We start from the raw sequence: 24,849 nt of genomic DNA, 5'->3' as shown, positions 1-24,849 counted from the left end.
AAATCACCCTTTTGCAAGTAACTTTAATGAGGAAAGGTGCAGGGAAGGGAGGGACAGAGGACTTGGAGAACTAGCAAGTGTTCAAAAGGGCAGGTGCCCTCCATCTTGGTCATTTTGCAATTGCACCTTCTTCTCACACAGTCAGGTCAGAGAGCCAGAGTCCTCATGTGGAAGATTTCACCACCTGCTCATACGGGGGAGGTGGTGTGTTGCAATAGGAAGGTGGGGGTGGGTAAACCGGGTTTCCTTGTGGGGAATTGGGCTGGACGTGAAAAGCCATAGCCATGGGATTCATCACAGGTCCACCTGGATCTGTGTAATACGGCACTCCAGGTTGTTGTGATCCTGAAAGAAAGAAAAGGAGAGAAAAGGTATCAGCAACAGCAGAGGCATCAGGTTGTGCTCTCCCAGGTTCTGTGCTCTGCATACTCGGACAAGGTTTTGTGAAGTGTTCATCAAAGCAAAGACAAGGAGTCTTTCTCCCTTCCAGAAACAAACCAGGCTGGCAGGACTGCATTCACATCTTCAGATACTACCAAAAAGTTTCAGTTTTGCATCCAATGGAAAGCACTTAATGAAGCAAAGGGCGCCACTGCCCCAAGCAACTACCATTTGAAAGGGAAAACAGTGAGCCCTGTTCAGTTGCTCTGACAGAAAACCTTTTCTGTCAGCAGACAGGAGAGGTGTGGGATCCCAGATGGACAAAGGAGGCTCTACTGTGGCCCTGACTCAGGTGTCAAGTCTTACAAAAGGACTTCAGAGATTATTTTGTGGTGTCTTGGATCTGCTGATAAGTCAGAGTGAAGCTCAGATGGATCATTTCCCTCCTAGGCACGATACAGTTTAGAGGTGAACCTGTATGAAGCAAAGAGCCAAGCTATAGTCAGTTACTGCTGGCTAACACAACGGGACGAGATTGCTTTGCATAGATTCAGTTCAGGAAATGACATCGGAGCCTGCAGGGACACGGAAAGGAAATACATGGCCAAACACAAAATTCCTTGGCTATGACACATAAGGAGTAACAGAGATTGCTGCCATAAGAACAAAGCTGGTGTGTAACCCTCCTCAGATATTACAGTGGGTGGTGGAAGATGACTTAATGCAACTGAAGTCACAGACTATCTCAAGATCTAAGTTTTTTTTTTTTTCCTGTCAGTTTAAATAAAGATGGACTGGGAAAAAAATCATGGCTGAGCAACAGGTTTTCTTCTTTTGGTGCCAGTCTATGTCTCCTATAATGACACAGCTTCTAAGCGATCTTCCCCTTCCATTTTCCCAGTCAGGCTCCCAGAAAAGCACTCCCAGCAGATGCTGCTGGAATGGGAGAAGATGCTGTTCCTATCTCTGTAGGAAAGGAAGGAGACAGGCAATGAGCCACATTTTCAAGGCTCCACCTCAACAGTGAATTGGCTACTGGTACCAAACCCAGAAGAGTAATTACTGGAAAATGGGAACTTTCTTGACTACTAATTCTCATTGCTTTTGCTGTTAAATATTTCTAGAACAGTAGAAAAATTAGAAATAAAAAATAAAATAAATTGTGCGGTTAGCTCAGAGCCCAAAGCTTTTAAGTAACAGTAGTAATAGTATGGAAGCAGGTGCCATAATCAGGTCATCAAAGAGCTTGTGCTTATTTTATATTTGCCCACAATTTATGTTCCATGAAGCACCATGAAAGAGTAAAAGTGCACTCTAAATTTAAATCTGGTGTTTATCAATCTAGCCGAAGACTCTCCCTGTTCACATAAACTCCAGGCTATTTTTCAGGCTTAAAAATATTAAGTCTAGTTGGATTGGCTCCCCAGCAGTGGCAAAATACTCTCTGTTCAGTTAAGGAGAAAAACAGATGCAGAATGGGAGCCCTAAAAAACCCTTAGAATTTAAACAAAGAAGTGTCAGTTTGTGTCTGCAACATCTTTTTAACCATTTAGGCCTAGGAGAGTTCCCAACCAGAATAGGAAGAAATTACCAACTTAGAAAGCAACTTTGGCAGAGGAGCCCTCACTAGGTAGGTCCTCCTGATGCTCACAGATAGTACTTACCAGAGAGACAGCAATCAGACTAACAAGGAGAAAAAGACCAATTTGGCACAGAAAGACTACAGCACGGAACATTGAAGGCAAATAAAAAAATACCTGCAAGATGGCCAGATTGTGGAAGAAAATGCTAAACTTTCCTTCAGCTCTGCCAGTTGTTATCAATTGTATTTAAAACTCTTTCTTCCTGTGACTGTTGAATTTGGACACCTATCATTTTGTCTACATTGCAAAGGGAGAGCTTGCTAGCCTCCTTCCATGCATGGACACACACCAGTAAAGGTATTAGGAACCAAAAGAGAACTGAAAGTTCTGTCATCCTGTGTGTTTCAAAACCACTTCTGTACACTGCACCTGAATTATGCTGTTGGAAAGGCTGAGGACATCACTCACGGCAGGAGGTGGATGCATGTTTGAGTGCAGTGCAATCCCTTGTACAAATCGCACAGTGTCCAAAAACCAGTGAAACAAAAGCTCAAAACCCACCCTTTTTTAATGTCTTGGCCAAAGTAAGAAACCAGTGAAACTTGTATGAGCAGTCTCTGACCTGATGCAGTGTTGACTGGTTGTCTGGTGTAAGACACATTAAAAGTAGGTTCTTCTACTAATGGAGGAGGATACATCCGCCTTCGGATAAAGAAACCAGCTCCACAACAGAACAAAACTCCCATCATCAAAAGGAACCTAGGCAAAAAGAAGAGGGAAGTCAAAACCTGCACATTCAGGCAGCATTTAAATCCAGACTGTTCACTGAGAATACATCAACCTACAACTTTTAACAGGATTTCTTAAACATGTTGCCTCTTGAAAGCAGATCTGTCATTTGGGATAGCACTCATGGAGCACTTATGGATGTATTATGGACATTTTCAGTGATTAGTACTATTGTCAGTGTTCTCTGGCATGCAACCCAAAAGTAAAAAACACTTGAACTTTTCAAAAGTTCAGGTTCACATGTGACCTTGGCCGCTGGGATGCTAAACTGAAATTCCAGGTCTGCACAGTTTCAAACTGCACATCTTGGATGCAGGCTCCAAGCTAACAAGCTAGGCTGCTCAGGATGTTTGTGGAGTACAGAGAGGAATACTATTCTGCAATTACTATTAAGAGAAGAATTATAGATATTCTTAAATTAACTCAACATTTTAATTTCATCTCCCATGGGTAATATGGTGGCTAGCACGTAAGCTCAAGCCAGAAGACTGAGGCATCAGTACTGATGGCGACAAACTTTGCTTTGTGCTTCCTACATGGGATATTACATTCTCCATGGAAAAAGACATAATTTAGCTACCATTCTCCTCCTCTCTGCATCTTTTCCAACCCAGCTAAACTGTCCTCGTCATTTCCTTGCCCTGGTGTGATGGAAACAGGAACATGCAGCAAGGGCACATCAGATTTTGATCTTCAGACAGCAGCTTTCACTGTGTTTCCTTGATCAGTTACCAGACACTCCAGTGACTCATGCATGCTCTTATAAATAGGAATGGTTCTTCTGCCTGTAATTGCCATCTTGTTTCATGGCTTTTTACTGGAATACAATGACAACTGTGCTTTTTTAGAAGGCATGGAAGTTAGCCAGAGGCAAGTCTACACACCATGCTTATCTCCACTGGAAAATTCCCAGGTGGCTGAGAGGAAGAGAGTAGCACAGCATGGCAGCAAGAGTTACTTCATGCAAAGGCTAAAACTCTGTTCTTCCTTCTACATTAGAAATGAGAGCAGAAGGAGGTTATTTTTCCCTGAGCCAATATTAATACATTCCCCTTTGGCAGTGTTCCTGCAAAGGATTTTTTTCTGAATAAAAAAACAGAGATTTACAACATCACCCTGGGGATTGAGATAGATAGCTCTTCACTTTTATCAGTAAGGATTGTACACTGAAATCCCACAGTCAGCTTTGGGAAATCTCTGTATTATAGTATACATCAGGCTTCTGTTTCTCACTGTTTATTTGTTTCAGTTTTGAAGGCTTTTTTAAAAATCAATCTTCAAATTCCCCATTAAAATGCCTGAAAACAGGTTTTCTACGGAATCTTTGCTTTCTCACAACTGTAATGAGGTTTTTTTCAGGTGCTTTCTTAAATTCCACTCCAAAAGGAATTTACCTTATTTTTTCATTATGCATAGAACAGTGATTACTTTAAGCCTTATCCAGATTACTGAGCTGCTGGCTTCACAAGCCCAATCTTTCTGCCTTCTTTTCCTTTGCTGTCATCTCCAGTGAAATCCTCATAGTCATAAATGTACTTCTCTTCCTTTTTAATTGAAGCCTCAATTCAGATGGCAGGAATATATTAAATCCTGCCTAAAAGCATAATCCTGCTTACACGATCCACTTTTAAAACTGAGTGCCCCAAAAAAGAGCAAGAATGCTGCTGCTTGGTAGTAGCTGGGACAGGCATAAGGAATTCAGCAATTCTGGATAGAAATGGAACTGCTGCTTGTACAAAGCAGCAGGATGCAGAAGGAGGAAAGGTCAACCTGACATGATTAACCTCCTTTTTCAGTGTTGTCTTACTACATCAGGAGAATTTTTAAAGAAAAAAACAAAATCTGTGCATTTCTATGCACACACATACCTTCCTACACATTTGCACCTACTGTACTTTAAAATTCCAGGGCTGGCAATATCCTGATTTAAGTCCAACCAACAAGACGAGGACAAACACAAAACTCCCAAATGCCCTGCACCTACCAAAAATACCATAGTCGCTGGATAGAGAGAGCTCTTACACAGCATCTTGAGCCACAGCAATCCTCATAGGAGCGACATCTGCGGAGAGATAAAGAGACAGAGGTGTTGAGTGGCTGTTGCTTAGATTAAAATGGCATCCCCAACCCTGACACCATTCACACCCCCAACCAAAGCATTATTTTAAGAACAGACTACCCTTGGATGGATAAAGCTGTCAATTATATGCATGGCACAGCTCTATCCGTGTTCAGGAACTTTTTCCATGTTAGTTGTCCCAGACTGAAAAGCAAGATGTATTCTATATGAAAAGCAAGATGTATTCTATTTGCCATCTGTATGGCAGTTGTCTTCTGTTAAGTGGGCAGTTTTTCCTTATCTCTTCCACAATCGATCCTCCATCCGGGGAGACATCTGCTGATAATGGGCTATTGAATGTCACTGCATGACTGATAAGAACTATAACATCCCATTGTGAGATGCTCTGCCCAGAGGGAGGAGCCAAGCATTTCTACCTGGATATAATCTTGAGTTTCTGGAACACCAGCATGGCTTTTCCTGCACTGGATTTCCCAGAAGAACAGCTGCCTCTTCCACTGCCTCTTCAGAGGAAGACTACGCCCTTTTCTACAGGATCACTGCTCCAACAGAACCACACCTGACACTCCAGGAGGACTGCAGCCACAATTCCAATTGGACTGCTACCACCACCCTGACTAACAGAGTGTCCGGTTGTATTCGGACTTTGTCAGTGTTGTTTTGTTCCACTGCATTGTTTATTTTATCTTTTTATTTTCTTCTCTAATAAAGAGCTGTTATTCCTGCTCCCATATTTTTGCCTGAGAGCCCCCCTTAATTTCAAATTTATAACAGTTCGGAGGGAAGAGGTTTACATTTTTCCATTTCAGGGGAGGCTCCTGCCTTCCTTAGCAGACACCTGTCTTTTCAAACCTAGACATTAGTGAAACTACCTTCCTATATACTTAATCTCAAACCACTGCAAAAAGAACAAATATGGTGTTCAATTCTATATAAAAAAGGACAGGTTATAAAGAAAAGTAATATCACTGTGTTTTCTTTCACAGTAAATGAATACTGCAGACCCCCAACAGATGTTTGGTGTTTTATTCACAGGAACAGATAAGAACTGCCAGAATGAAACTGCCAGATCACCCTTTCTTTGAAATCAGCACCTTCCAAACAGAGAAACCACTGATTGCAGAGTAAAATTCCCATTGTACCATTATTTGCAAACTTTATGCCCTTTTTTCTTCTCAGAAGTTGCACTGGACTGCAACTCCCAGCAATTCCCATTATTAAAGCAGCCTTTCCTCTAAAAATCCCCCGGACTTCAAATTAATATTTATTTTGCACAGAACATTTTCAAAGGTATTACATCACCAGTCATTGTGAGCACAAGGTACCACTTTACGAAAAGCAAGCACATACATTAAGGGCAACCTCTGAACAATTCCTATGGAACTCCTATTCCCACACCAATGAAACCTACTTAGCAGGGAAAAGGACAAAGTTAACACAGAATCTATGGTATGTTACAGTCTTGAATGAAAGTAAGCATATAGCAATAAGATTACCATATCCACATACAAAAAGAAAAGAGGAGGTGACCACAACTAGATTGATCTTTTTAAGGGTGTTCACATCTGTGTGCAGAATGCACATATTTATTTAAGCATCTGATTGTGGACAGTTTGCTCAACTGCATGACTGTGCTCCCATATTTGTATGCAAACTAAAATAATGTCAATCGAATAATTGTACAGACAATTACACATTTACATGCTCAATTAACAAGGCTTCACTCAGAAAATACATTGTCACATAGGATTCAGCCTCTAACTGGGGCTAGAGGAGGATGCTCTGTGGATACATAATCCGTTGTTTTGCAAGTGAAAACAGTTACATGCTCTTCTGATGACAAATAAGTAGGATTTATTCAGGCAAGCTGGAGGATCTGACATGATCATCATGGCAAGGTTCATTAAGAGACTCAGGCACCCAGTTTGAAACTCAGGCCAAGGAAGTTGCTCATGCCAAAAGAGAAAACACCCACTTTGCTGTCATTGAACATGAAAGTGACCCATCTGCAATATTTCTTTTTTAAAGCTTCCCAGGACCTTGACAACTGCTCATACTCAAATCTACCAAACCTCACATAACTACTGACAAGACTTAGCAAGTCAGCATTAACTTCAGTCCCCTTGGGACCAAGAAATTAAGTATTCCTCCATGTTTCCACATTGGTTCAACCCAACAGGAGCTTTTAAGACATATGCTGAAGTCAAGGACAGATTCAGGTTCCTTACAAAATGGGCTGGAAGCTGCTGCCTTCTATTACACCAGTGCTCATGGTACCTCTTTGCTCTTCAACATGCTTTCGTTGGAGCACTTCATCCATGGTGATGGGTACTTGCCTCCTTGGCTGATGCTGCACAGCAAGGATTTTGTTGGGCCAGAAAAGCAGAGAAGAAACAGAGCCCATAAATCTAGAAACCCTTCTGGAGTCCATCAGGACAAAAATAAAAAGAGGATTTTAGTAATATGAGCAGTCTTTATCTCTGCCTCCACACACTGGCTGTCAGTCCAGACACCTACATCTGACCACACACAGGATGGGGAGTGAAGGCAGCATTTCCCAGAGCCCCAAGACCTTCACTTGTAACAAAACTTAAACAGAGAGGTCACAGAGGCTGCACACACACCTCCCCTGTGCCCACCCCTGCCCTGCTTATTTTGCACCTGTTTTATCCAGAGACAGAAAAGATGGGAAATGGCTATTTTAAAATATATAATTATGGTCATTCAAACCACCAAAATTAAAGGAGCATCTGTAGAGGAATATAGTACCTCAATCTATTTTTTTTATCTTTAAGTTATCCAGGTTATGAGTCAGCACCACTTTTAAAGTCTCAAAAGCTTAGCTTTTATTCCTGCAAAAGAAGGATAAAGCACCAGCAGGAAGGCAGAAAGGCTACACTGCTGAATATTTATGAAGCTCCTGAGACCACTGACTGACAAACAGGCCATCAAAGAGAAGTTTCAGGTGACTGAACTTCCAAATGGTTGAAAACAATGATGCAAAGAATGGAGGAGTCTCTAATCACTGCTCTAATTCCTGGCAGTCAGTAAGCTTTCTTAATGTAAAAGCCAGTAAGCTCAGCCAGCTCATTCCAGGCTGACCACTGCATTTTCTGGGTGAATCTGTGAAAGTAAACCAGTACCACAACCCTCACAACCCTTTGAGATCTGACAATGGTAACTTTGTCACTTTTTACCCATAAAACCAAACAGGTGATTTATTCTGTGTGCCTTTGAGAATGGACACATGTACCCATATGTAGGAGCATAGAATCAAGGCTGGAATCAAGGATGATGCCAACCTGCTGTTTGTAATCCCCACCACTTGACAGCAGCACCAAAAAGCACTGGAAGACCAATTATTCCATTTGCCATCAGGCTACAGCAAAAGCTCTGCTGACCTCTTGTTCTTGATTCTATGCGCTGTGGAAAAACAACACAACTCCTGACAATATTCATCCCAATTACATGACAATTAACTTACTTATTTAGCCATATTTATTAGCTGGCAAAAGTCAACAACAAAATCAGCTTATTAACGGAGTAACATGCAAGCTTAAGTATAATCAGTCTTAGATGTACTATCTCTCACTGTCTGACAGCAAATCACAACAGAATTAAGACCCTGGTTCATTAAAAAGACACCGAAATTAAGCACATGCACATATATTTATTGAATTGGCATGCATATTCTTTAAATTGAACCCATACTTTGGCTTTGCTTTACAAGGAAGAAGCAGTGTGCCCAATGCCAATTTAAGCAGAATGAGCTTTATGATCAATCAGAACTGGACTGAATCCATCACCAGAAGACTTTTCTAAAGTCAATTTCCCTCTTTCACATATCAGTGATGATCCCAATAACTGCATTTCCCAAAGGCAATGTTAATTTTATTGATCAGAAGTTAACCTATGACACATGATAAGACATAATTAGTTGCTTTGCTAATTGGCAACTTTATCAAGAATACAGTCTCTCCTTCAAAAACTGTGTGCAATAGGATTTATGATTTAGAAGGTACATCTTTTCATTCATAATTCACTGGAATAAAAGGACTGTATGTGCATGTCCAATGTCTTGAACTGCTGGCACACCAAAGAACTGCTGTGTCACAGATCACATACCTATCACAGTGTGTCAGGTCACAGGGACAAAGTTTTTCTCTGGGTTCACACTTAAATCGCGACACCGAACTTCCTTCCTTTATGGACATGCAAAGCATAGTTTCATATAAAGGTATATGTTATGACCCAGATCTTACAAACTAACTCTTTACTTGCATGTGTTCTGTGGATAATAGCTGCTCAGTGATATGGTCCAATAGCTCTTCTCCAATTATACCTGCATCTACACAGTTGAACAATTCCCTTCCTAGTAGAGCTGCTGTAGCAAGAAGCTGCATTCCCTACCACCACCATATCTTTGAAATGGAAGCTGTAGTAGTCTTAGGTTTTTTCTCTAGATGTTTTGTATCATATGGGCCAAAACCTGATTTAACATTTAAGATGTTTGATTAGTAATGTATTTTGGAAAAGTGAAACAAAACATAAATTGTCAATCCACATGTATTGGCAGCAACCCTACTGTACACACAGAGACGCAGGATGAGCAAGTGAAACAAAACCACAACCCCACATTAACAACCAGATACAGTAAACTGCATCATCTCTAACCTCATCTTGTTCTGAAGACAAGCCTGACATGAATTCCAAAAAAAGGTTGCACACCAGTCACAGGTTAAATGATTGCTGCACATATCTGTAAATTCTATGATACAAATTGGGATTCATTGAAACACAAGAAGCACTGGCAGTTTTGGAGTGGGGGGCAAGAAAACTAAAGGGAGTCAGGGAACTGTGTAAATGAAAATACAGGAGTAGACCAAAGCTAGTATCACAAATGAAACATTTTGGGGGTTGGTAGTAGCATTAGATGAAGCGAAGGAAGTGCCAGATGTGGCCGTAATATTGGCACAGACAAAAGACCAGGAGGAGTCTTCATAAGAACTGTAAGAGCCGAGGCTGGGTCATCTCCAGGCAGATTCAATGCTGAACCCTCAAAGTAGGAAGGTTCAGGTCTGCTCCCATGGAACAGATGACAGCAGACAGCTGAAGTGTGCATATGCATTTACTTGTTCTAGGACAAAAGAAGTTTTAAAAATAAAATAATCTAATCTGCTTGCAACTCAGCTGCCAGGATACACTGATGCTGAACAGAGAAAAAACAAATAAGCCTTGAAACAAAAAGAAAAAGCAGGCAATCATCACAAAGTGACTTGCAGAAACAATTCTAATGACGCTCTGAGTCATGGGTGTACTAACAATGAGGAGTGATGCCACTGAGGTACGCTGCCACAAGACTTAGACCTGACAAACAAAAAATGGGGAAGATCAACTGAAGGTGTACCATGTGATTGAGAGAGAGTTCTTCTTCTACCAAGTTTACTTAAACTTTTATTAATTTCAGACATTTCATAAGAGGATTTCCATATTTCCATAAAAAGCAGTCTTCAAAGCAAACCTACTGCCTGTACTGCTGTCTAAGGAAAGACACAGACAATTGGCTGCAGACATGGGGAAGACCACCACACAATGGAGGGGTTATCCCAAGGAATCTGTTTTTCTACAGATGCCCACAGAACATGGAAATCGAAACAGAGTGCAACTCTGCATTCAAGAGTCCCACCTAAGCAACAATTTCTGAGTCCCAAAGTGGTTTAATCTCTCTCCAGAAAGCTGCTGCAAAACAAAGGCCACATCCTTCCACTGGCATTCACTCAAGTGCTTGAGGAGCAGTAAGACAGGCAAGGTCTTTGGCTGGTGGAGCAGAGTCGTAGGGAACATCTGCATTCTGGCCTTGGTCTTAGGGTCATTTGTGTCTCCTTGGCCTGATTTTCAGCAGACACGATTCCACCACAGTCACCTGCAGTTACAGGCTCTCAGCACCCAAAAGCATTTATTTTCTTATAAATAGCAAAGATGATGTCTCAGCATATGCAATAACATTGCCTTGTAAAACATAGGTCTGATAAGTATGACTAGATAAGTTTTTTATAATAAATACAGCTGCTTCATAGATGAACAGAGCTGTGACCTCAGTGCACATCTGTACTTAACACAGGCTGCAGGCTTTTCTTTCACAGAGCAAAGCAGAGAAACAGCACTGCTTAAGGCTCTGACAAAAGTAAGCCATACATAACATGTATGACAAGTTTGAATTTTCTGGAGGTGGAACTGTAAATTTCTTGTATCAACAGGAATGAGGAATTCTAGTTACCCATCAGGCCCCTTATTAAACAGATGATTAGTTCTTCGTATCTCAAGCTGCTCCCAGTGGGCAGGCAGTCCTACTACATCTCATCCCTGCTTTGGGAAATCATCAGCAGTCTGCTGGCAGGGGGCGATGGGTATCCAGGAATTTGCTGTCTGCCTCTATTTAAGATACTAAAGCATAATAAACCTTTTTTTCCTCCACCAAGCCACTGCACGATGAAATGCAGAGAAGGACTGGGTAGTAATGGCCAGCTGTTAAGTGCCAACAAGTCTTTCAAAACTTTAATTCAGGGTCTCCTTACTTAGAAAGGGTTAGAAATTCAAGATTATTCAGGCGTCCGATGCACTTTGACACTGTCCACTGAAGCTCAAAACAGGTGCAACCTTTCCTGTTCCACTGACAGGAAGCCAGAAAAAACTGATTCTCAGTCTCTCATTAGGGTTCTTGCCTGGGACATGGAAGAATTAAGACCTGATGAGTATTTCAAATCAAACACCTTCCACAGGAAAAAGTGAGGCTCACTCATGCTAAGTCACAACTGTGGTTGTCACATCCTCTGGAAATGAGAGGGGGATGGAACTGGGTTCTCTGCTCCACCTCAGCCAGGGGAGGGTCTGGTCTCAGAGGAGTTCCCCACTAGAAGACAGAGGATGCCCTCTTTTCCTCTTTCCTCACCTTTCTCAGAATTAGCTGCCTATACTTGGTCAGCCTCCAACTCCAAAATCATCCTTTCAATCTAAAATTAGGTCCATCACCTGTCTGATGGCTTGTGAAGGTTGATATACTAAACCGCTCTCCAGGACCTACTCCTAGCAAGTTGAGCTGGGTGTTAATTTGGCAGCCTAATTTACCCCAGATTGCTTTAGATAATTGATCCATTGAAGGAAATTCCAGTTTGTGGAAAGGCACCTACCTGCTGGGTAACTCTAGTCTCTTTTATTTGGAGCAAGGAGTAAGCCACTTCAAGGGCACTGATTTTTGAAGCTAGTTGTGACATGTTGCATTGTTATTGTTATTGTTTACAGCCAGGACTGAGCAATGGTGGTGGGATTCAGTTTCCTTTTATACAGATGGTCTGATAATTACTGCCGTCTTCCTTCTCGACACAAACTGTGCACTTACATTCTTGCAATGAACTACATCTGCAAACAGGCCCTTCCTGTGGCTGCTCACTGCAAAAGTGAGCCCTGGAGTGAATCCAGATCTCCATTTGTGTACAGTGCCAGCTATTCAAGGCGCCTGGAAGGATGCAAAACTATTATACTGCCTCCCCTCTCCCTCCTCCCTGCTGGCTTCAAATCAAATGGAAGGATAAATCAGCATCTGTATTACTTCCCTAAGCACACACCTGCTGACACTTCATGCAGCTGTAATTGCAATGAAAAGCTAAGTGTACCATCAGGAAAGCCAACTTAATTAACAGCAGTAAACACAACAGGAGCACAGACAATAGCCACCATCATGAAACACACCCAGTGTCTGGTTTGGGGTGGTTTCCCAGCCTCTTGGACACAAGTTGATGGAAAAAGTGCCCTCTGAGCTATCTGAGTAACAGCAAGAGATAAACATTTTTTTAATATGACTTTTCATCTGGGACATTTAGCAGGTTCTTGATAATACACAGAATTATTATGGACTGACCACAAAGAATATAAGGACTCACATTCAAAACCGAGATGAGTATGGCTGTGTGATAAATACAGCAAAACTTAATTAGCAAAGTAAGAGAAGCATGTGAAAATGCACAAAAAATTTATTTCAAAACCTATTAAAAACCACAAAGTTAATATATTCCTCATTCTTCTCTACAACAAGGAAAATAAATTACTCTTCCCATGCAGGGCAGGAACATGTCTTAAAAATGAAGAATATTAGCAAATATTCATTTTTTAAGTTTCCATTAGTGTTCTTATAGTAATTCTAAATGAAAAATTAAACAGATTTCATCAACACAAATGTGTACATGTGCAGTTGTCTGCTGTATACAGTAAACTAGTTTATATGGCCGAAATATACTAGCTTAAAAATATAGCACTTCCACCTGCTTTCAACATTAATTCAGGTCCTGCTTTGGATAAGAATTAGAAGATAATAAGAGATGCCAGTCCTCTCTGTTCTGTTCTTCACATAATTACCAACAGCAATGGTTAACACTTCCTTTCAGAGAAAATGGTCATGTTTCTTTCTGGAGGTCTTTCACCTAGTAGCATACCTTTGAGAAGTCAAGACCTACCTAAGACAAGGAACCCAGGGCAGAACTCAGATGCAAAAAGTCAGTATTTAGGAGGTAGAAGATGATACAGGCTACCAAGGAGGCATTTAGAAACCATCACATATACAAGTAGGTGTGATGTTAAAAAAGCCAAACCTCACCTACAACTAGTAGTTGGAAGAGACACCAAGTCCAGCAAGAAGAGCTTCCACCACTACACTGGCAGTGGAAGCGATATGTGGACAAACCAGAGAGTGAGAGACGTCATTTACCCCAGCTTCAGCACGGCTTTCCACACTGTCTCCTTCAACATTCTCATAACCAAGTGCACACCTTACAGCCTAGACAGGCAGGCAGCTAAATGTGTTAAAAACCAAACAGAAACACCACGGTGAGGCTCGGAGGGCAGGGGATAATGGGTGCCCCTCCCTATAGGTGAGTCCTTCTCTGACCCAGTGGCACCAGCCATGGCATATCTATTACTGTGGACACATGCCTACCACTCATACTCAAAAACATTCCTGCTGTTTTATAAATATGCCATGAAGCCTGGCAAGGAGAGGATTAGAAACATGCATCTGGAATTTATCACCTCATTAAAGGCCCCAGTATGATGGCAGCTAACAACTGAAGGAAAAATAAACAGAAAAGACCTACAGGATTGATCACTCATACCAGGAAATATACTTCACCCTGCAGTGAGGGGGACATTCACAATCATTCCAATCAAACTACTACTCATCAGCAAAACATAAGGCAGCCTTCCCCCTCCTATTCACGCCCAATTTAGAAATGGAAAAACAACTGGAGTATCTTAAGTGCTGCTGGCATCTGCCTATACGGAAGGGGGTTTTGCAGTCTAATGCGTTCTCTATGTTACTATTCACATCATTGCCATGGAAGAAAAGTACCTTGACTGTTTCTTCTGCCAACCATCAGCACATCTGAGATAAGGCTGAGCTGGCTTACTTAAGTGAGAGTGGGATGAGGATACTTGTAGAGCATCAGTCGAGTCTCTTGAGACAGCTTTAAATTCTGAATCACTTTCTGTGCATCCACACAAGGAGAAGTATGATCTAATTCTTTAAGCAAACTCAGGAACAACTTGGCTCCCTGCTTTTCCAATGACTAATTCCTTTCTCTGCTTTACATTTGCTTACTTATTTCTGTAAGTCATATTTAAAAAAATAAAAAAAAACATTTTGCTGAAGTAGTGGAAAAGTATCTAACTGACAGCAGTCTCTGGTGACTCAGGCGACAAGGACACGGAGAAACGGTTGGATGGGTTAGGGAAATAAGTTAAGAGTAGTCTTGGAAATTGTCTGTATTAAGGACAGAAGCCCAGCATATGTCTCTCAAATTCCTGGTAAGCTTTCCATGTTCACTTCTGGTCTGAAATAAGCTGTACCTTAGTCCCACAGGAGAGGGAAAAGATTTTGGAAAATTATCAACTTCTCAGTCTAGCCTTAAGAAATGGAATTACATTTGGAAGAAACATGCTTGAATTAAACTAAAGCTAATTGATGATATATGAAGGATAGAATAATTATTTCCATTGGAAAACATTATTTTTAAAAACACTAATACCATTAAATAATTGGACAGAAAGATGTATCATTAGCTCTGGAACTGTGATCTTCAACCTTTGCCCTAGCTGTTAAGATGGAAAGCATAAAAGACAAGTTTTAAGAAAGTTTTTAACACTATCTCTAACAGACTATTTTTTTTAAAAGTATTATACTGAAAGGCAGATTGAATAAAAATACCTAAAAAGCCTTAAGCTCCAAAAGAGGAACTGTCATATAATTGCAAGTTTTACCCACCCAAATCTAGCTGAATTTCCAGAACACTTCTTTTGGCACACTGTTCCTCTGGCTTAGCAGACACATTCTTATCTGTCTTTGGATGGCTGAAGTAGAGCCTTTACAGGAAAGATTAACTCAGCTATCTTGCCTTTAAACTTCTGAGAAAAGCAAACCACCACTTTGTAGGCCAGTCCACCAGATTTCTATTACTCTGGGTAATTTAAAGAGAGGCAGGCACCTTCTAGGAGGATGTGCCTACCCAGAAGCAATAAGGTGTGTAGATGGGCCAGTTCAGGGATACCTCGGTCCCAGCATGCCACACTGCATTTGTGAACAGACACAGTACTTGGCATTTCTGAGCTGACATGACAACCTTTTCATTGTAATACCAACTGTCTCCATGAGAGATGTGACATAGTGCCAGCATGGGACTGAAATCACAGGAAAATCATTAAAAAGGACTGCATTGCTGGGTTTCCGAAGTCTCCAAAGATAGTCTCGAGATGAAAGGAGAGACTACGTGTATTAACTAGGGAGAAAAAAGTTTGTTCACAAAATCAGTGATAGAAACAAATGGAATCTACTGTGAACTCCTTTAAATATAAATCTAAATATATCTGCTTCATATGGACTGTTGCTACAAAAATGGTAAGATCAAATAAAACCCGTTTCACTACAGCACATCCCAGATCTAGATTTGTATAGAGGAGGCACTCTCAGGACAAAGTTATGTATTATGCCTTTAGATAATCTAACATATAACCATATGCTGATGGAGATGATGCTATTCATGCCTCCTCCCCCACAATATGCAGAATTCTCCCTTCCTCCCATTTCACCAGTGTTTGCCAAAAACTACACCAAGCTGATTCAACACTGACTTGAATGTGCTAAAATGAACAACTTTCTGTGGGATTAGCAAATTGAATTAATTCAGTGAAGGGTCAAACAAGTGCTGAAGCAATGGGACTTCAACCTAAGATATTGAGATTGGAGTTGTGCCTCTCCTTTACCACACAGGTGTGAAAAGACAGCACAGGTAGGAAGCAGCTGGGGACCCTAGACAACAGAAACTGAAATTGCAAAAGTAACAAAGTAGAACAGCCCAGGCACTGCAGACATGCACAACCTTCCTATTGCTTTGATGCATCCCCCCTTTAAGCCTACTGGGCTCCTGTGCACTCAAATACCCTCTCCCCACTCCTTTCTTTATTCCTTCACATGTTACACATGGTATCTGTCCTCTGAGCTTTAGTATCCCCAAATCCTTATCATCTTTCCCTAGTGTTTCTTCTTGCCCACTTAAACTCATAATCGCAATATTATCATTAACATGACACTCATCACTATCAGGACAATTGCTGATCACACACATCCTGCCCCTTCCCCCATCCTTCTTCCATTTACTTGCACTATTCAGGAGAGTTGCAACCATGACGCTTTCATGCAATGACTTGGACAACATGGTGCTGCAGGACTACCACAAAACACACAATTGCTAGTGACAGTCTTCTGATTGACTTTACAGCATCAGTATACAACAGGATTTTTTATAGCCCTTTCTTTTGCAGGAATCTGTATGTACACAAAGGGTCTGAACCAATACCCAATCTCCAATCCCCTTTGTATTGCCAAGGGAGAAAAACACTATCTGTGAAATCATGTAGGCAGAAACGTAAGCAAAACACCAAGGTGATGATGAATAACACACTCCTAAATGTCAAGGTACAGTGGGATTTTTTGTAATTTTGTGACATCCCAGCTTCTTTCCCACATTGCAGAAAAGCAAAATAAAATGTAGGTGGAACCAAAGTCCTGTTGTTATTAGCATGAAAAGAAAATGAACTTATTTAGATTCCTCCATCTGTTTTGGCCAACCATTTATGAGTAATTCTCAACATTTCAGTTGCCTGAAAAAAGACAGTGAGTGCTAGGCACAAACACTTCCTAAGCAGTTAATATCCAGGGTCACAGATTATTAAATCATGGTGTGTCGTTCCTTCTGTGGGCTTTGTTTTGCAACTGGCTTCCTGGCTGCTTTTTGTCTCTAGCATTTCTCTCCTGCTTCTGGCAGATGAAGTGGAGGTGGAAAAGAAAAAGGAGGGCAGTTCTTGGGTAGCATAAGGATTACAGTAATTTCCAATCCTTCAGCAAGAAAGAGCTTGCTCAGGGAACAGATATCCTAATGCTCTTCCACCCCACTTTTTTTTTTTTAACTTATGTTTACACTTGTTTGGAATTATAAAGTCATACAACTCAGGTACAAAGTTTACCACATTTATCTCCTTTCTGCCCTCAAACCCACATTGAATGTACCTCCCATCCACATATTTCCTCCACTTTTTTTGTTGTTGCTGTGGGCAATATGAAATGGAAAACTGCAGTTACAGAGATCCTCAGTCATATACCTACAGGTCATTGACATTTGGTTCATACCCAAGCTTGATGTGAATGTAGATGTCACTCATCAAAAGGACAGTTATGCCATGGATAACAAATCATCTCAACCCTCTAAATTAAACAACAGTATTAGCACAGGGACAAAGTTACTTTCAAAGCATTCTTGGTAATCTGTCTGATTACCTGTCCTTGTTCAAAACAAAGGGAGAACTGTCTTCACACTGGTCTACTTATATTTCCTTTCAGGGCTCTGAAATAAGAGCTGTTCAAGTACTTGAGTTTTGTTTTCAGTTGGAAAGGTCATCTGGGGTGCATGGCAAAAGGAATCTGTACACTTTTTTTAATAAGGAAAAAGGGAAAGAGATGGGTTACAGGGAAGGAGGGCAATGAAAGTTTACTGCATCTTCATTTTTGAATTTTCAAAAGTCTCAGATGAGTTATAGAAAAAGTATAATTAGTAAAAGAGTAACAGTCTAAAAACCTACAGAATCTAATTCTCTTTTCAAAAAGAAAAGCAATGACTACTTACATATAATATGTCGGATATAATCCTTCAAAGTACCAGCAATGCTTTTTGGCCTCTGTACACTACAAAGAAAGAAAAATTTGGTATTAATATTTACATAGGATGATTTACAGTTATAAACACAAGCTTAGAGTATTTATAAATACTGTGACTCGGAGCAGTTAGGAAAGGTTTATATTCCCAAAGATTTCTCAATCCAGATACGCACAGCAAGTGGGAATTCAGTTCACGTAAATGGCAGCATGTCCTGCCAGGATTCAGATCCCTCATACAGGGCTTTGTCTGCGGGGCCCCACCAGCTTCCCAAAGTTCCCAAACAAAGTCAGTACATCTGGCGCAGACCCAGGATCCAGCTGAATGCATTCCCTGGCTGAGCTGCTGCCTTAATACCACGGACAAGGTAAGAGCCCATGGTGGTTATAGCCCCTTATGTGACATCCAAGGCACTAGCAATTTGATTATACTACACATATGACTACACAGTAAATTCAACAGTTATAGGGAAATATTCATCTTTCTGGAAGTGTGTAACATGCAGAGCCAGGCTCAGAAAGAAGCATAATGGAGAACTATCTATCCCATCTCCTCTTCCTACAGCTTGGAAATGTCTTAAGTGTTCATTAAAGTAGTGGGGAAAAGAAACTGAAGCACAGGGGTATTATTCTCTTTTGCAGATTGCCCGTGTATCCCTGCAAAAGGATGGGGATAGGCATTTCCTTAGCATGTGTGCGCTAGCAACGTGAGAAGTGCTCATCCTTATGGGCACTGCCAGAGCACAGGCGGCAGCTCCGAACAATAGCAGCGCCTAATAAAGAAAACCAGATGTCAAGCTCAAACTCTACACAATGCACAAAATATTTCAGTGTATCCCACTGACATTACTAGCGCAAAATGCCAACTTCACTGCAGACACAGTTCGAGCGGCTCCTCTGCAAGCTGTATTATCCCATCACTCATGAACAGGGCATTGTGGGATGCCCATTGCAGAGCAGTAAGGAATATCTGGGGTTTTAGCAACAATTTCCTCTGCTGCTCACACCTGTCACCTGACAACAGGGAGCCCTTGGCACACTGCCAGAGTTTGGATCATTCTTCATGTTCACTTGGCAGCTCACCTTTAAATAATAGCTTGTTTAAGTTTATTAGCCTTCCCAAATCCCAGAATACTAAATGAATCGCGTTAAGACAAAGACAAAGTGGTTTTAAATCCGTGAGTCTCACTCTTCATGAATAAAAAAGGCTGCAAACTCTTTAATGAGTGTCTGATGAGCTAAATCACAGACAGATCAATTACAGCCTGTGAAGACACACTGCTACGGATTAAATTGTTAAGAGTGGTACAGGAGATTAGAGGAGGAGGAGAAGATGCTCTTGATGCATGTGATGAAACCTTTTTCCAGTAACACAACAGGCTCACACCAGTCTTCGAGATGCACAAGCTTTAGCTGTGCTGGAAGGACCAGTCCTCTTTCCCTAGGATAAACACAGCAGAAACCTTGTTCCCCACTCAAACTGATGCCACAGTCCAGGCAGTATATTCAGGAGGACTCCTTAGCTTCTACTGAAGCAAGTGGTGTTCAAAGATCCATCTCTGCATTCAACCCTATTCCCTCTTTGTCCCCCCCCTTCAAACCTTCCAACTTTTTAACCCTTCCTTCCAAATATTTTCACCACCTGGCTGTTTCCTTTTACTCTAAAATTAGAAACATGTCAAGTTTCTCTCCATTACACCATGCAAACCTACATGCATTGAAAAACCCAGCAGGCATGCTGCCAAGTCACCGAAAAATATTTTGGTTCTTCACCTTTGAAGGCTGTAGATCTGCAGACACTGGCTAAAATCCCAGTGTCTGCAGGTCAACCCCCTGGGAAGCCTCATTTCAGAGTACAGCTTGAGGTGGCGCTGCCATTAAATGTTTTTCCTTCCTGCTTCTCAGCCAGTATGAGTCACCATTTACCTCAACAGCCTTGAAGTCTTTTGTCAGTTTCAAGCAATTTAATTGATGTTTTCCCAGAAATGTTTCTGAGCACGTGGAGCCTGCATACCCTTTGTAAGTGTAAAGCAGGCATTTATATTCAGCACTCTCCCCCCATATTTTAATCTGCTTTACAAGTTCTAAAATTAATTGGGAAGATTCCACCTTCCAACATCTCCTTAACTGTAGGATTTCTGTTTCTGCCTCTATATAATTCTCTTTTTCAGACAGCCAATATGCTTACTGCTGTCACAAGAAAGGCTCCAGCCTGGGAAAGTTCCTTCCAGCTTACAGGGCTTAGATACCTGCTCTAAACATCCTTTGGTGTCCAGATTTAGTTTTAAACTGGCCCTGGAAGAGCAGGAACCAATCGCAGTTCTGCCTTTTTTTAATCGCACAGTGCTATGAATACCGCATGGCAGTTATTCAGCTCTCCTACATGGGAATCGGGCAAAAAAAAATCAAGTGGACCTCAAATGTGAGCAGCAGAGCCAAATCTGATCCACATGACATGTCAGACAGATTTACATGCACAAGGGCAAACCTCCGAGCTCCCTGCTCAGTTAAACTCCCACCCATCTCCATGGCAACTTTACTCCAGCAAAGCCTGACACAAAGCAGGCGGCTACTAACCACCCTCTCTACTGCTGGCTAGCAGACTCCGCAGGAATTCGCTGCTGAGAATAAGTCGAGAATGTCACTGCTGCTAAGGATTTGAGTGTCTTTAGCACTCAGGCACCAGAGAGATGAACGGGGGTCAGGGTACAGATTAGCTTTTCCCACCCCATATACAGCCTCTGAAGAAGGCTATGATAATCTGCCACTTGCCAAGATCCAAATTATTCTTCTGAGTGGCACTGGCCTCAATAGCTAAGCTGGTGGAGAGCCACACAAGAGTAAGAAGAGACATATGCCATTGGCATCAGGCTCTCAGCCTTTGGAGAGCCATGTCCTTGTAGCTTTTTGAGACTATTAAATCCTCAAGAAACCACAGCTGGCAGGAACTCGCTGCAGCCCACAAACCAGACGCAAAGGGAAGATTAGTCATATTGCCACAATACAATAGGACCTCACACATCAGGATGGGCACCCACTCTGCCAGCTCCCATATGAAGACAGGCTGTATCTCAGACTTTCTAACAAGCATTCATTCATGTATTTAAAAAGTAATTTACCCATTCACTAATAGCCAAAACGGTATGTCTACGGTTTTATAACTAAGATTAGATACAGCCCTACTGATACTTGCAGCTTTTCTAGGGAAAGGACTCTGCACATTTCTCTTATAAAATTCTCCCTTCTATGCCCTTTAAGAATTTGGCACAGCTATAAAATATAAATATAAGAGTACATTCATTTTTAAAACAAATTATGCTGGTCTAATTAGGTGTGCATATGTAATCTTTAGAGAATTAATGGTATGTGAATTAGCCAGATGCTTGAATACATTCCTTAAATTTGCAAAGAAAAGGAGAGAAAGAGAAAAAACACAAGACTTGTTTTTTCGTTCATCTGATTTTAAATAAATCAGCATCTGTCTTGTAGCCTGCTTTCTCTGCAAGACTGTAGCAATGTGAATTGCAAGCTGTCCTTTTCTGTGGCCTCTAAATTATTTCAGATTTCCTTTAAAAAAGGACACCTGCTTCTTGCCACAGATTGATATTGCAAAGGTTACGGCTGCTAGTAAGAACAATGAGAAATAGAAGTTACTAAAACATTATCCAAAGACTGGTTTTGATCACACCATAAAATGCAGAACACAAAATACATATGTATGCACATGGTGTGGGAGATGCTAGAGAAGGCAGCCCGCTCACTGAATGTCGGGTGGTATTCCACAGATAGGCTTTGCAGGATTTGCAGAAATACTATCTCTAGCAGGAATATCCTCCACATTGCATGTCATTATCTCTCAGTCCACAGGACAACAAAAAGAAAATAGATCTGATCAATTATTACTCTTTGTAATCAAGGGATTCACAGCCAGTGCCTTCAGTGAAGGTTTGGAAATTAATAACAAAAACGTAAAAGCAAATAAAGCCCCATATGCATATTACAGCATGAGTACAGTCCACTTCTGTTATGGGTACCAATGGAAAAAGCAGCCTGCTATGGACAGCCATGCCTGTGGAGGACAGATGGAAGGCGATTGCTATCTGTATGCTGAAGGGACATCCAGAGCAAATTTGTGACATCTGCTCAAAGCCAGATTCTGTAGGAGGCTGTTATCAGCCACAAGGCCGATGAAAATCTATCAGTTACCAGCAACTGAGGGTGAGCCTTTCTTTTCCATTATGTATTACAGTTATAAGAATCCAAGGTAGATTCAGAAGAACAAAACCAGGTATTTAACAGTGACCTGCCATACTGATACGATTGAAATGGCTCCTGGTATTCTAGGGTGAGCTGCTTAGTGGCTGTAACCTCCCACTTAGCTGGGTATATGTTATACATTATTAGGGTACAAGATGATCCACATGCCAGTCCTGTGGCTACAGTCTCTGAGGCTCTGCTCGGATTAATACACAGATGAACAGGAAGAAAGAGCTAGAATTATTTTTGACAAGTATAATGCAAGAAGTATCTTATTGTTTCTGAGCATCACACAATCTTATTCCAACACAGAGCCAGAACTCTGTCTTCCATACTGCTGGATCAAACTAAAAACTGAGAAAATGGAAATACCTTTCTCACCATATGGCTCCACAGCATCTGAGAAACAACTGTCTATACCTGCTGCCTCCCTTACAGAAGGCCATTTGCAAAATTCCCTGGTTTTACTGGTCACTGCATGTGGCAAACACTTGATGAAGCCCAGACAAAATGAAGATAAAGTCTATGGTGCAACTCCAGACTAAATAAGCAATTCCAGAAGGCACATTATTGGCTACGAATCACAATGTTTTATGGGATCTGACCTTTAAAACTGCATCAGTTTTCAGAACACTATCCCTTTCAGTGCCTAGACAAGAGCTGGAAGCATTATGAGATACAAGCTGGGCTGTATCAGAAGAACTTCTGTGTGCTGGAAGTTTGAAAGACTATTATGTGCAGACACAAGAATATGAGGCATCCTGTTCTTCTATTGCCAAGAAAAGGGCAAACTATCCATTAAAGCAAGAGACACCATATCCTGAATCTGGGAAATGCAACCTAAGGGTGAAAACAGTTTGCTAGAGAAAACACATTTTGTTTTAGCCTTGCCTGAACCCATCAAAATTCATCCCTACTTCTTCCCTGGTGATGCTAACAGCTGAGGGTGAATGTTGCTCATCTGCAAAACTATTCCAAGACACTGAGCTAGCAAGCCATGTTACCAGTGATTTCAACATATACCCTTGTTGCAAAAGACAGGAGCAACTTTTACTAAAACTCAGGATTATGTTACGGTATTTTTTCTTTAATGAAGTAATTAGAACACATCAGGAAGCTCTTGTATAAAAGGATGCCAATCCTCTATCAAGCTTTCCCTCCCATTTAACAGTAAACAGAACAAATACTATTTCGGCTATACCTCTCTTTCACCAATGCCAAGATTATAAAGTCATATAACTCACAGCATAAATAATGATTTTCATATATTTCATAAGGAAATTAAATGGTTTTGGTTAAAACTTTTTGGTTAAGACAATTGCTTTTAGTTAGACTTTTTGTCTGTTCTCTAAGAAAGAAAGGAATATTTCTGATAATAGGATTCGTAAAAGAAACAACTTTTCCACCTGGAATTATCAGTGTGTGTTTTTCAACAGCAAAAAATTTTCAGTACAAGCATCTAATTTTTATTACTTCTTGTGCTGTTCAGAGCACATATATTAATTATCATATTTTTATTTAGAATTAATGTGGGTTTAGCATTAGATAGCTTCCCATCACAAAGCATTATTTTACATTTAGATCTATTAACCTTTCTCACAGAGGAAATACAAATATCCCTTGTGTGCCATTTCACCATTTCATTTCAGGAACCTGACTCATCTATTTGTTTAATTTCCTTTTTTTTTTTGGGGGGGGGCATTGCAAATCGCAAATGTGCTTCATTCCCAGAATAATACGATTTCAATTGAATATAATTCCTTCATCCATATACAAGGGGGGAAAAAAGGAAGACATAAAAGGCAAAGCAAGGCACATTTTTCAGAGCCCGAGCCAGCGAGCGTGCGGGGCCGGCGCTCAGCACCGCGGACAGCGTCCTCCCTCCCTGCAGTGCCCCTGTGCTGCTGCACCTGCCCCACAGCCCGACAGGGGCAATAGATCACCAATACCAAACCTCACCCACACACATCACCTCACACAGCTCTCACCTCTCTCTCCATTCTCACCTACACCTGCTAACAGTAGCCACACTTACTAATTATCTCTTCGCATGTGTAAGCATTTATATGAGAAATTAATAAGCACAACTACCATAGAATCCCAGAACATCGCAACTTGGAAGGGCCCCATAAAAATCATTCAGCCCAGGTCCCTGTTCCTCACAGGACTACCTAACATTACATCATATGGCTGAGAGTATCATCCAGATGCTCCTTGAACTCTGACAGGCTTGGTGCCACAACCACTTCCCTGGATAGGCTGTTCCAGCAATCATCTCAGCGAGGAGCCTTTTCCTAACGCCCAGCCTGAACTTCCGCCAATGCAACTTCATTCCACCCCCTCACGTCTTACTGCTGGTCACCAGAGAGAGACTAGCGCCTCCCCATCCACCACCCCTCTTGAGGAAGTTATAGACTTCCATGAGATAACCCCTCAGCCTTCTTTTCTCCGCGCTCCACCAAACCAGTGATCCCAGCTGCCTTTCATCACATCTTGCCCTCAAGGTCTTT

At 41.3% G+C, this 24,849-nt stretch overlaps 1 protein-coding gene across 1 annotated transcript in view; it reads right to left on the bottom strand.

Annotated features, from left to right (window-relative positions):
• VOPP1 (VOPP1 WW domain binding protein) overlaps positions 1 to 24,849 on the bottom strand; it is a 61,941-nt gene continuing 37,092 nt past the window's right edge. Inside the window, exons 2-5 of the mRNA XM_068202433.1 lie at positions 18,054 to 18,112; positions 4,738 to 4,815; positions 2,587 to 2,723; positions 1 to 345 (exon numbers count right to left, since the gene is read on the bottom strand). Of these exons, the coding sequence (XP_068058534.1) occupies positions 164 to 345; positions 2,587 to 2,723; positions 4,738 to 4,815; positions 18,054 to 18,112 (456 nt within the window). The 3' untranslated portion in view covers positions 1 to 163. The remainder of the gene's footprint in view (positions 346 to 2,586; positions 2,724 to 4,737; positions 4,816 to 18,053; positions 18,113 to 24,849) is intronic.

This window comes from Anomalospiza imberbis, chromosome 1 (assembly GCF_031753505.1).
Source record: "Anomalospiza imberbis isolate Cuckoo-Finch-1a 21T00152 chromosome 1, ASM3175350v1, whole genome shotgun sequence".
NCBI lineage: Eukaryota > Metazoa > Chordata > Aves > Passeriformes > Viduidae > Anomalospiza > Anomalospiza imberbis.
The sequence above is the reverse complement of the archived record's forward strand: the minus strand, read 5'-3'. Positions and strand labels throughout refer to the sequence as shown.